Raw genomic sequence first — 14,251 nt, 5'->3', positions numbered from 1 at the left:
CTCGGTGCGGTCCCAGCAGTCCCAGCGACGCTACCACGCCCGAGGGGTTCGGTCCCGAAGCCTCCAGGTGGGCGACTTGGTGCTTCGGCTGCGACAAGACACCCGAGGGCGGCACAAGCTGGCCAACAGTCAAGGCGAGGTCTACAACAACGCTTGGAACATCCGACAGCTACGTCGCTTCTACCCTTAAGATGCTTTCAAGTCGTTCGTACACCTCGTTCACACACAAAAGTCTAACCATCAAGGAAGGGTCAGCCTTGCCTCGGCAAAGCCCGACCCTCCCTCGGGGGCTAGAAGGGGGGAACCCCCTCCGCGTCAAAATTTTTCTCGGAAAAGATCTTTTCTGCCAGAACGTCTTTCGTGCTTTTCGACTACTTCGAAAGTGGGATCCTGAAAACGACGGAGTACACGTAAGCAGCCAAGGCTGACCGAGCCGAGGGACTCCTGCGCCTCCGGGATACGGATACCTCACTCATCACCTTCTGCGATAAGTAACTCACGCTCGGATAGGTGACTCCGCGGACCGAACAAGTCTTCACGCTCGAAAACTCTTCTGCCGAAGCGATTTTTCAGGCCTTCTCGACTATATCGATAGCAGAATCCTACGGACGAGTAAGAGTACACGTAAGCGGCAAGACCGACCGTGCCGAGGGACTCCTACGCCTCCGGGATACGGATACCTCACTCATCAACTTCCGTGAAAAGTAACTCTCGCTCGGACAAACAATTCTGTTACCGACAAATAAGTCCAGACACTCGAAACAAGAGGAAAAGAAACACAGCTTTACAACACGACGACAGTATGTTTGGGCCTCGGAGGCCGCAGAAAACATACGCACACTACAAGGTAAACCGATCCTGCAGGCTCGGACCTTGACAGTTGAAGGGAGCAGCAGCACCCTCGGCGTCAACTACACCTTCGGCGAAGTCCGATCTAGCCTCGGACGGCAACGCGGTTGGAGGATCTCCACTCCGAAGGACGACATCAGCATCGCGCCCGGGCCATCGCCGCCAGGGTCTTCTCCAGGAATTCGGCCCGAGCAGACAGCTCGGCCGGCCACCCCGAAGCCTCAGCCAGCTGTCCCCCGAGGACATCGGCTCGGCTCGTGGCCTCGACAACTCGACTCCGGCGTCGGTCCTGCCAGTGGACGGCCCGTCCAGGCTCCGGCCGACGAGGTCTTCTTTGCGAACCAACTCAGCCTCTGTCCATGCTGACACCGCTGCCTCCGGCTTCGGCTCATCGAAGAGCGGCCGAGGGTTTCCTTTAACTAAGCAAGAGAAGCCTCGGGCGGCAATGCCGACCGAGCCGAGGGACTCCTACGCCTCCGGGATACGGATACCTCACTCGTCACCTTCGCACGAGGCAACTCACACTTGGTTAAGCGGTCCAGTTAGCCGACAGGCGAGTCCTTGTGCTCGAAATGAGGAAAAAACACGGCTCCGTGCCGAAAATACATACGTGTTCAGGCCCCGACAACCACAATGAACAAGACACCGGCACTCAAGGTGCCATTACAAACGGAACTCCGGTTCCACCTCCGCGGGTACGAACAACCCCCCACATTGGAGGGCCCGCGGGGCGATAAGGCTCTAGGTCGCCCACCGCCGCCCGCTCCAGCAGCAGCAACAACGACCTCCGCTCCGGGTGGCCGAATTGCAGCAGCGATGGCCTCAGGGCGGACGCCGCTGCAACGATGCCCTCGCCCACGCCTCCGCTCGAGGGGCGAGGACAAGCTATCAAAGCCAAAGAGCCGGAGGCCCGGAGCGCGGATGGTGGCGGTGATCCCGCTGGCGACGAGGACTTCTTCAGCCGCCACCACCTCAGCACCGACGACAGAAGCCGTCTGCCCACCGGCAGATCCCCACTCGGATCCTCCCGGACGAGCGGAGCACCGACCTCCGTGCAGAGGCGCCGTACCGGGGCAAAGGCAGGACAGCCCCAGAACACGAACGCCGCTCTAGCAGCGCGCGACGACTTGGGCGGTCCTCCAGTGCGCGCGGCGCGACAACCGCTCTTGCGGCGGGAGGGGGCACCGGGAGCCGAGCCAGAGCCAGATGAGCCAGCGAGCCCAACGCGCTGAAGCTGACGACGCTCGCCGCCGACCAGCCCCACGTTGTCGAAGTCCGACCCTCCCGCTAGGCCGGTGAGCGCCCTCTCCCTTGAATGCTGAGGGAGAAGGTGACCCACGAACCCGCGCGGGAGGTAGAGCTCCGGCTCAGCCCGGCCTCCGCCCCAGCCAGGATGATGAAGATCCTTGAAGCTGAGGGCGGGACCAAGATCAGCCCGACCTGCTTCTCCCCACCCAGGGGCTGGTGGTCACCGTCTTGGGTGACCGCCGGCAAGGGGATGCGGCCGGGCTGCCTGATGAAAATCCTTGAAGCCGAACGATGGCTGAAAGGTACCAACTTCCGCGAAGTTGCGTTCCTCCAACGACAAGGCGGAAGGATTGCGAGTGTTCCCCATCCGGGGGCTCGGAAGGTGGAAAGACGTGATGCATAAGGGGAGCGCGAAGACATGGTTGCCTTTAAAGGGGGTCACCCTCCTTTTAAAGGCGACTCTCCCCACTTGCGTCCTCGGCCATCGTGGGCTGAGTCTTCTCCTACACGCTGCAAGGTCCTCCCCCTACGACACGGGGGCTGGGTCCCACGCGTCATGCAAGCTGGCCCAGGGCAGAAGAAGCCAAACCGCCGCGCGCGGTGCGCGCAACTGCCCAGCGGTTACAAGCATTCCTCCACTTTCGCCCAGACCAGCGGGTGAAAGGACGGACCGCCATGCAGGCGGCATGCAAACGCACCAAGTGGGCGCACCCTTTCGACTCCAACGCGTCCAGCATGGGGGCCTAGGCCCACACGTCATGCAACCGGCACGCCGGTTGCTACGTGCAAGAAACTGCACCGCCACTCGCGCCACTACCGTGCCTCCTCGACTGTGGAACCAGTATCGCGACCCGAGGCAAACCTGCGTATGACCCAACAGTGCCAGCCAGACACATCGGTCACGGGTCAGTCACTCGCGGGAGAAGGCGCGACGGTCCATACGGCCAGAAATTGGCCGGCAGTAATGGCGGTGGCAGGCGGGCGGAAGCAGCGGTCAAGTCGTCAGCCAAGCTCACGTCCCCTCCTGGGACAGCGACACAACCCTCTCCCACGGCGTGAAGACGGGTGCCCGTCTCCCGTTCCTCGAATGGCTCGTGCACGCGCAACGGCTGCCCCGCGAACCACTCGCCCCGTCGCATTAACTCTGCGGCAGGATAGGCGTCGCCTTTGGCAGGCGAAGCAGGCGACGCTTCACCTCTGCCATAATGACCGCGTCAAAAAAGGTGCGCCACATCATTCGATTTTGTATCCTTTTCCACTTCCTCTTTCTCTCTCTTACAACAGGGACCGGGAAAGGGGATACCCCGAAAGGGATCCTTCTCCACGAAGGAAACAGGCCCCGAGCCCCCTACTGATCAGAGGTTCGAAGGCTGGCCCCTTGGAGGGGTTCAACAGCCGCCTTAGAGCGCTCGGGCTCCGCGCCCACTACTGGTCAGAGGTTCGAAGGCCGGCCCCTCAGAAGGGTTCAACGGCCGCCTCAGGCCACTCGGGCTCTGCGCCCACTACTGATCAGGGGTTCGTAGGCTGGCCCTCGAAAGGGTTCGACAGCCACCTCAGACGCAGAGCGAGGGATGACCCTGGGTACGTTCGATACATAACCAAGGCTCGGGCTACGCTCCCGAGGTACCCTAGGACATTTCTGAGACCAACGGGAACGATTTTTGTAACGGAATCCCATCAGAGGGAGGCATCGAGCCCTCGGACCCCGTCAAAAGGGGACCGGGTCCGGCAAATCGCCCGCAGGTACTTTTGGAGCGCGCCTCCGAGCCACTAGCCGACCCCTAACAAATGGGGCACGGGCGTCCACTCGGATTACTCGTTAGCAGCTCACTGGAGACACCATGTTCGATGCCCTCCAAGGCCAACATGGCGCTTTTCCCCCCTCCTCCTTGCAGAAAGGCGACACAAGGGCGTATGTAAAAAAGTCGAGTCTGTCCTTGACCGCCCTCTCGCTCTGTGCGGAGGCTCGGGGGCTGCTCTCGCAAACCCGGCTCCGGCCAAACCGTTGACAGCGTCAACATACCAGCCCGAGAACTTGGGACCCAACCGTGCGCTCGGGCTACGGCCAGCTCGCATGAGGGAACAACCAGACCGGCCGAAGCATCGCGAAACGCATTAAGACCTCGAAGGAGTCAAACCACTCCTCCGAGGCCTCGGGGGCTACACCCGGCGGGTGCGCTCGCGCGCACCCACCGGAACAAAACGCAACCGAGAAAGGCTGGTCCCCTTGCAAAAAAGTGCGACAAAAGCCTCCAAGCGAGTATTAACACTCCCTTTGAGGCTCGAGGGCTACTGTCGGGGACCATAATTAGGGGTACCCCCAAGACTCCTAATCTCAGCTGGTAACCCCCATCAGCACAAAGCTGCAAAGGCCTGATGGGTGCGATTAAGTCAAGGCTCGGTCCACTCAAGGACACGGTCTCGCCTCGCCCGAGCCCAGCCTCGGGCAAGGGCAGCCGACCCCGGAGGATCTACGTCTCGCCCAAGGACCCCCTCAAGCAACGGACACACCTTTGGCTCACCCGAGGCTCGGTCTTCGCCAAGAAGCAACCTTGGCCAAATCGCCACGACGACCGACAGTATCGCAGGAGCATTTAATGCAAAGATGGCCAGACACCTTATCCTGACGCGCGCCCTTCGGTCGACAGAGCTGAAGTGACCGCAGTCACTTCGTCGTTCCACTGACCGGCCTGACAAGAGGACAGCGCCGCCTGTGCCGCTCCGACTGCTGCGCCACTCGACAGAGTGAGGCTGACAGCAGCCAAGTCCGGCCTTGGGCGCCATAGGAAGCTCCGCCTCGCCCGACCTCAGGGCTCGACCTCGGCCTCGGCCCCGGAAGACGACGAACTCCGCCTCGCCCGACCCAGGGCTCGGACTCGGACTCGGCCCCGGAAGACGACGAACTGTGCCTCGCCCGACCCAGGGCTAGGACTCGACCTCGGCCCCGGAAGACGACGAACTCCGCCTCGCCCGACCCAGGGCTCGGACTCGGCCTCAGCCCCGGAAGACGACCGACTCCGCCTCACCCGATCCCAGGGTTCGGACTCGACCCTGGCCTCAGCCGACGGTCTCCGCCTCGCCCGACCCAAGGGCTCGGACTCGACCTCGACCTCGGAGGAGCCTCCGCTTCGCCCTACCTAGGGCTCGGACCGACCACGTCACAGGAGGGGCCATCATTACCCTACCCCTAGCTAGCTCTGGCTACGGGAAACAAGACCGGCGTCCCATCTAGCTCGCCCCGGTAAAATAAATAATGATGGCGCCCCGCGTGCTCCATGACGACAGCGGCTCTCAGCCCCCTTACGGAAGCAAGGAGACGTCAGCAAGGACTCGACAGCCCCGACAGCTGTCCTTCCGCAAGGCTCTAGCGCTCCTCCGACGGCCACGACATCACACGAACAGGGCGCCAAAACCTCTCCGGCTGCCACGACGACATGTACTTAGGGCACTAGCTCCTCTCCGCTAGACACGTTAGCACGCTGCTACATCTCCCATTGTACACCTGGACCCTCTCCTTACGCCTATAAAAGGAAGGTCCAGGGCCCTCTTACAGAGGGTTGGCCGCGCGGGGAAGGACGGGACGGCGCGCGCGTAAGCCTCTCGCTCCCTCCCACGCGGACGCTTGTAACCCCCTACTGCAAGCGCACCCGACCTGGGCGCGGGACAAACACGAAGGCCGCGGGTTTCCCCTTTTACGCCTGTCTCCCACTGGCTTTCCCCCCTTCGTGCTCCGTCTCGCGCCGACCCATCTGGGCTGGGGCACGCGGTGACAATTTACTCGTCGGTCCAGGGACCCCCCGGGGTCGAAACGCCGACACGCGCTGGTCCACTGCGGTTTGCGGGGAAGGCGGAGGTGACAGGGTGCCCCACGGTGCAGCGAGAGGGAGTGAGTGCGTGGAGGGAATGGTTCGCAGCGCTGACGGGTCAGGCCTGCGGGACAGAGAGAGAGCACGGGCGCGCGGGCGTAGGAATCCGGCGCTGACAGACCGGCCCCACCGGGCAGAGGGAGAGAGGGAGTGAGAGCGAGCGGGCATGAGCGCAGCACTGACAGGCGGGGTCCGCCTGTCAGCGAGGGTGGACGCGCGCGGCTGGACTGGGCCGAGCTAGGCTGCTTTGGGCCAGAATGACTTTTCATTTTTCTTCTGAATTTATAAAGGCTTTTCTTTTTATTTTCTCTATGGATTTTAAATCAAATTCAAACCAAATTTAAGTTCAAACTAATTCAAACATGTGCATCAAACAAAATAATTTAGACTCAGCATGATGCAACATTTCATGACTCACATTGGTTTTGATAAAAATAAATAAATAGTTAATCCATCACCTAATTAACATAATTCTAATCAAAAGGAAGCGAGAGGAGTCTAGAGAGAGAAACAAGATGTAACACCTAAATTTGGTGTGCATTTAGAGAAGAAATTTTGTACCCAAAATTCAGGGTGTTACACCCGCGGGCCCAGAATGACAAGGTAGACATCGGAGGGGTAGACAGGGATAGACGAGGATAGCCGACGCGAGTAGCATGTCATTCGCGAGGAGAAGCGGTTCGTTGATCTCGCGAAAAAGAACACGAGATCTAAAACAGGCTCGACGAGAGAAATATATATATATATATATATATATATATATATATATATATATATATATATATATATATAATCGAGTTTCCAGAATTTTATAGTTTTTTGCAAATGCTAAATTTTAGATATTTAAATAATATTAGAAAAAACTGAAATTCGTATTTAATACCCCAAGAAATGTCCCGAAGATTCCAACAACTCTTGGGAACATCCTCGAGATATTTTTAACATGTTTTAACATGTTACGATAACATTTTGCACTCATAAACACTATGCAATGGTATGAATGCAACAAATCAAAGTTTCTCTATGATTTTATTTTACTATGCTAAAGTTTCTCCATTATTTAGAAAAAAGAAAAGAAAAGCAAGGAAAAGAGAGTATAACACCTGAATTTGGTGGATATTAGAAAAAAAAATTTATACCCTCAAATTAAGGGTGTTACATCCATCTTATTTATAAAGCTTTACTAGAGTACCTATGATATATATTATTGATATTACTATCTTGAAATTTAGTTATGAATCTAATAACTTCCAACTCTAGGTGTCTGTTGTAGTAAATTTGGATTGACGCTTGTTTTTCCTGGAAGAAGGCTGAAGCCGCAATTTTTCTATTACCCAAAATAAAAGATCCAAACTGTCTTGCCTTTCGTTTTTTTTCCAAAAACAATTCAAGTGATTTTAAGAAGCTAAGCTCCTTGAAATGCTAGTGATACTTGAATAACTTGGTGATGGTTTAGAGTAACAAAGGTTTCACGATATATTTGTTTCGGCCTGCCTTGGATCCACCTGCTTGCTTATGCAGCTACATGTTAAGCTAAAATTACAAATTTAGCAATATATACATACACTTTAGGCCAGCCTCTTCCGAAAATAAAAGGAAAATTATCTAACGTTCAAAGGCTCTTGGATGAGAATGTTGACATTTTAGCCACCAAAGAAGACACTTTACAATACATGTGTGGACTATTTCTTTCAGAGAAAGAAAAGCATCGAACCCATGACAAGGAAACAAAGTCCAAATTCTAGAAGAACAATTTGTGAAAGATATTTAGTAAAAAAACATTAGTATTTCAACAGTCTACGTATGCTTAGATTTCGTTGACATATCTTTTCGGCTACTATCACCTATCCAGTCTAGAGTTGTAGCCGGCGCTCGAGGGTAATAAAGGTTTGGTGAGTGGGAGTCGGGCAGTGTTTTTGGCCTGGTTACATGTAGGGTGTAATCGGATTGAATTTACATGTAGGGGTGTAAGGAGTCGGCCAGTGTTTTTGGCCTGGTTACATGTAGGGGTGTAACCGGATTGAATTTACATGTAGGAGTGTAATCGGATTGAATACGGATGGATATCACTGAAACCATATTTATTTTTATATTTTTCTTCATATTCGAATTCAATACAAATGTTTTTGGAAGCGAATACAAATAATTATTTGTCGAATACGAAACTAGTCGCACACTAGGACACGGATTGGTAACATATATTTTTGTCGGATATCATGCATATCATGGTTATTGTAATCATTTAGCCACTCCTTGAGTCGAAACATTTACGAGAATTATATATGGACATATGTTGTGCCTCTATAAAATTTCATGAATTTCTGAGGCTATTTGTGTATTACTAATTTCTTTCTATAGAAAATCACCAAAATACAATCAAATTCATAAAGTAATCTAACGTTGACCAAAAATTACAGATAAGTTAACAAGACTAATAAACATTCTATAAAAAGATAACCTCAAGTACTTACATGAAAATGATAAAGTAAAGTATAGATTATATTGAAACTTGGATACTTAGAGTGATTTCACACATGTATCTCACACAACAAGTGTAAGTGAAATAGAAGAAACATTGTATCTTTTACATTGGTCCAAACATTTTTGAGAATTATACAAGGACATATGTTGTGCCTCCGTAAAATCTCATGAATTTCTAAGGCTATTTGTGTATTATTAATTTCTTTTATGTAGAAAATCATCAAAATACAATTAAATTCATAAAATACTTTAGTGCCGATCGAAAATTGCAAATAAGTTATCAAGACTAATAAACATTCTATAAGAAGATAACCTCAAGTCCCCAAATAAAAATGGTAAATTGAAGTATTGAATATGTTGAAACTTGGATAATTAGAGTGATTTCATGTATAACTTCGCAACAAGTGGAAGTTAAATGGAAGAAATGTTGGCATCTTGTGGATTATATGGTCCAAACATTTTTAGGATTATATGTGTACATATGTTGTGCCTACGTAAAATTTCATAATTATCTAACGCGACTTATGTATTATTAATTTATTTCTGCAGAAGATCGTCAAAATTCAATTAAATTCATAAAAAACTCTAATGTCGACCAAAAAGTGAGATTAAGTTACTAAGATTACTAAACATTACGTAAGAAGATAATCTCAAGTCCTCCACGAAAATGGTAAAGTGAAGTATTGATTATGTTGAAATGTTGATACTTAGATTGATTTTTACATGTTACACACGCAACAAGTGGAAGTAAAATGGAAGAAACATTGGCATCGCGTGGATTTTATGGTCCAAACACTTTTAAGGATTATATGTGGACATATGTTGTGTCCGTGTAAAATTTCATGAATTTCTGACGTTATTTGTGTATTATTAATTTCGTTATGCAGAAAATCATCAAAATACAGTTAAATTCATAAAAATACTCTACTCTAGCCAAAAAATGCAAACAAGTTACTAAGACTAATAAACTTTCTATAAGAAGATAACCTCAACTTCTCACATGAAAGTGGTAAAGTGAAGTACTGATTATGTTGAAACTTGATACTTAGAGTGATTTTACATGTAACTCACACACCAAGTGAAAGTAAAATAGAAGAAACGTTGGCATCTTATGGATTTTATGATCCAAACATTTATTAGTATTATATGTGGACATATGTTACGCCTCCGTAAAATTTCATGAATTTCTGAGACTATTTATTTTATGTATTACTTTTTTATTCAGAAAATCATCAAAATGCACACAGTTTTCTGAAAAGATATCTGGATATTCGGAAAGATATATCCGAGAACATATCTGGATATTCGGAATACAGTGGATATCAGTCATCTTATATTCGTAACCAATATCCGAACTATACTATCTGGATTCAAGTCCAAAATCCGGATATGCTGCGGATATCCAAAAAAACTATCCGACTGCATAATTGGCCTTTTTAGACTGTCGGATGCTCGAATAATATCCGTATCGTTTACACCCCTAGTTACATGCATGAACGGCCTATAACATTACATGGTAAGGCTAGAACTTTTGAAAAGTGTGGTTATTAAGAGCATCTCCATTTCTCCAACAAGGTGTCTCAATATAGTGCTCAAAAAATATAACACTATATCATTTATAGTGTTTAGGGTACTAAAAACAAAATAAGCTCCAATAGGAGCCCTAAATTATTTTAGGAAATAAATTACATTATTAGGAAATAAAATGTTGATAATGATGTAGAAAATAAAGATAGGGCACTAATATAGGGTATAGTATATTTGGGTCACTTAATGGTGTGCTCTAGATATTTTGATGAAAATTTATAAAATATGGCACTTTTGAAGCCGATTTTTATTAGCTGAGCATTATATTTTAAGATAGGATACTCTTTTAAGACACTGGTATGCTCTTTTGCTCCTCTCGGGGAAGGAAACAATGTAAAAACGTGTGATACTCAAGAATGCTGTTGTTTTATGGAAAAAATTTCCTATGTGCCATCAGATTTTATAATTATTCCTTATGTGTCATTGAATGGTATATAGAGAAATTTTTATGTGTATGTCATGTGAAGTCAGTGATACACAAAGAATGAGTATAATTTCCGATGACGCACAGAGCAACCGAATGAGTTTTGCATTTTCTCGTGGAATAAACATGCTCCAAGCAGTTGTAAAATAAAATGTAACTGCTAGATAGGAGTATATATTAAAATAAAACCAGGTGCTTTGGAAGCAACCTTTTAGTTAGGCCAATTAATTAGAGAGAAAAAAAGTTGAAAACACAGTCAGGGGTTTTGATTATCATGATTTCCTTTTCGTTTTACATGTTCCGAATAAGAATACACACACTAGGATTATATATCCATAATATAGCTGCTATAATTTATAAATTTTAGAAATGAGGGTAGACCATGCACCGTCAACAAAAGAACAGCCAGATACTTCCAAGGAACACGAGCGGCAGGGCAGACGGACATAATTTTCCAACGGGGTACATTTTGCTGGTACGTTCCCACGCCTAGGACGCAGAGACCAATCCCCTTCTAGTTTCTTCCTTGCCTTGCGTGGTGGGACTATGACATGAAGCTTGAACAACTCCATCGTCCAACTGGTATAAAATTAAATCCAACAACGACCCCTTTTTCAGCGTCTCGTCTCTATCATCCTCAGGACTTCCTTGCCCCCACCCCACCCCCCTCGCTAACGTACCCATATATCACCAACCTCCCTTCTCGCCTCCTCGCCATTTGCTCACCACGCCCAGCACCGCAGCTAGTCCATTGCATTGACGCCTCGATCAGGGCTAGCGACGGACGAAAGAAAGCTCTGCATGCAGCGCCTCGCCGCCGCCGTCGTCCCCAGCCTGGTGCCGCCGCTCGACCTGTCCATGGCCGCCTCCGCCGCTGCCGGCTGTTTTCCAGCAGAAGCAGCCGGCAGTAGTAGCCGGACGACGACGTCGACGCCGACGCCGACGCGGCGGCCATTATTAGCGCAGCCGCCGTGGCGGGTGGTGCTACTGACGCTCCTGCTGCTGGCGCCGAGCTGCTGCCAGGCGACGCGAGGCATGCAGCCGTTCAGGGGCAAGCCGCTGCGGCCAGGCACCGCCAACCATTTCCTGGGGTTCTTGCCGCGGGGACCGGCGCCTCCGTCCGGCCCCTCGCGGCAGCACAACTCCATCGGAGCGCAGGATCAAAGCCATCCCTGACGGCGACCGCAGGACTGAAGCGTGGAAGAAGCAGGGCCGCCGTCGTGTCGATGTTCGGATCCGAGGAGTAAGATCTCCACCAAATCAAGAGAGTTCGCATCACCATGGATTAGGTTCCTTGTCAAAAGGTTAAGCTCGTAGTATTGATTATTTAGCTAGTTTCGTAGCACTAGCAGCAATAGATGTATACTCGGAGAGGGAACGAAGAAAAGGCACGTTCTTTGTAGGACGATGTACATGAGGCTATATTTTTTTTGTTGGGGATGGGTGTGGTGGCGTCTCATTTCATCGGTGATTCTCGTGCCTTATTTCTGTTAATTTCCTTCCCTGCCGCTGCTTTTTCTGAGCAGGGCAAGCTGGATCGATGCTTTTCTGATAAAAGCCAGGTACGCAGCAGAGTACGAGTGTACAACAACCACTGCCTAAGTGGCCTGTACTCGTACTTTGTGCTTTCTGATGACTATTATGGGTGATATGGATCGAGCAGAGCTGTCCGTCCCGTCGTTGATGGTGCGCCGCTGAGAGCAGCTGCGTGCATGCTGTGATTGCTTCTGCATCCGTGGAATCAATGGGGGCGTGGGGGGAGGCCGGGAGGGGGCCTCGCAGTTTCGATCATCGCGGTTGGTTGGGTTTTGATTTGGAAGGGGCGGTCGCGGCTCAACCATATTAGCCTACTTTTTTTTTTGACCGCAACCCTCTCCTGTGGTGACTAGGGTAAATTCATAAGTCTCTATAATATCAATTGGTAACTGTAAAGTCTTGATGAAGACTACGTCTAATCTACTAAGAGGTGTAGGGTTACACACCTTCATTGTTGTTTAGTGAGGCGACTTGTATCGTAGACCCGCCTCCTCCATGTGTGTTCCTGTGAGGAGTCTGGTTCCCGTCATCGATCGGCGCGGGATGAGGGTGAGGAGTCTAGTTCCCGTCACTGATCGGCGCTGGATCGTCTACCCGAGTGGCACCAGCATGGGGAGTCAGATCCCGTTTCCGTTGGAGAGATCATGGAAACTGATGCCATAGATCGTAGTTCTTCCAATCACTCTGAACGCCTAAGTGATGGGGACTTGTGGAAAGTCGATTAGGGTTATGTGGTTGATTGTTAGCGTTGTCTTAAACCCGTCGGACCCCTTAATCGTATTTAAATGGCGTCGTGTGACCGGAGGCTGCAACCAACGATTAGGATACCCCCATATCAGTGGCGCTGTTAGATGACTAGAATTAACTCTACCCCGGTTCCTGTTAACCGGGTCGTGTAGAGGACACACCCTAACAATCTCCCCTTTGTTCTCTACATGCCTTACACTCAAACTTTTCTGGAATCCATCACTCAACAAGTTTACACATAGAGACCAATGTGTGACAATTACCGATTAAGTATCACCACACTCATTGACTACAACATGCTCCCCTGCTTCAGAACGAAAAGCACTTTAGTAGGTTTCAATCTGTAGCACACGTGACTCAAGATCATAGGCACTCTCTTAAACCCATGTCGGTTGCGTGCTCTCTAAACACGCTAGGTGGAAGGCCTTTTGTGAGCGGATCCACAAGCTTCTGATGGGTTCTTATATGCTCAACTTCAATGGTTTGATCCTGAATTTTCTCCTTAACAATATAACACTTAATGTCAATATACTTGGCAGCGCCACTTGACTTATTATTATAGGAGAAAATACCACTGACTCATTATTGCAATAAATTCTCTGTTGTCGCTCTATGCTATCAACCACTCTTAATTCGGGTACGAATTTCTTCATCCATATCGCCTGTCCAGTTGCCTCATACGTACCTACAAACTTAGTGTGCATTGTCGACGATGCTCTCACTGTCTGTTTGCAACTCTGCCAAGAAATAGCTCCCCTAAAGAGTGTAAATACATACCCTAAAGCGGACTTCATTGTATCTCTACAACTTCCCCAGTCAGCATCTACATAGCCAACTATTTGTAAGGAACTAGATCTTCTATAATATAGCATGAAACCTTTAGTACCTTGCAAGTACCTTAGAGCCTTCTTGACTGCTTTCCAGTGATCTATGCCTAGATTTTTCTGATATTTTCCAAGCTTCCCGATGGTAAATGCAAAGTAAGGGCAAGTACATGCTTTAGCATATATAATGCTTCCGATAGCTGAAGCATATGGTACTGACTTCACCTTGTTTTTCTCATATTGATTTTTAGGGAATTGATAATCCCTGAACTCATCTTGTTTTTCTCATATTGATTCTTAGGGCTTACACTGATGCATACTATACCTCTTTAGTATATTTTCTATGTATTACTTCTATGAGAGTCCTAATACTTCCTTTTGTCTTTCATATCAAAGTTCGAGGAAAGAATCCTTTTTGTTTTCGCTAGTAGATCCTTATCACTACTAACTAAAAGTATGTCATCGACATACAGAACAAGGAAAATATACTTTCCGTTCTTAAACTTTGCATAAATGCAATTGTCTTCCTTGTTTTCCTCGAAACCAAACTTTCTGATAGTCTAATCAAACTTGATATACCAATGTCTAGAGGCTTTTTAAATTCATAAATGAACCTCTTTAAGTGACATCCGATATGTTCTTTACAGCGCACGACAAAACCCTTTGGTTGTGCCATGAACATGTTTCAA

At 49.1% G+C, this 14,251-nt stretch overlaps 1 protein-coding gene across 1 annotated transcript; it reads left to right on the top strand.

Moving 5' to 3' along the window:
* The first annotated feature begins 11,171 nt into the window (after positions 1–11,171).
* Positions 11,172–11,913, top strand: LOC100277190 (uncharacterized). Its single transcript, NM_001150830.2, is given in 1 exon segment — positions 11,172–11,913. A coding segment is annotated over 1 exon segment (318 nt). The 5' UTR covers positions 11,172–11,313; the 3' UTR covers positions 11,632–11,913.
* The last annotated feature ends 2,338 nt before the right edge of the window (positions 11,914–14,251 follow it).

Source organism: Zea mays, chromosome 4, assembly GCF_902167145.1.
Source record: "Zea mays cultivar B73 chromosome 4, Zm-B73-REFERENCE-NAM-5.0, whole genome shotgun sequence".
Classification (NCBI taxonomy): domain Eukaryota; kingdom Viridiplantae; phylum Streptophyta; class Magnoliopsida; order Poales; family Poaceae; genus Zea; species Zea mays.
The sequence above is the reverse complement of the archived record's forward strand: the minus strand, read 5'-3'. Positions and strand labels throughout refer to the sequence as shown.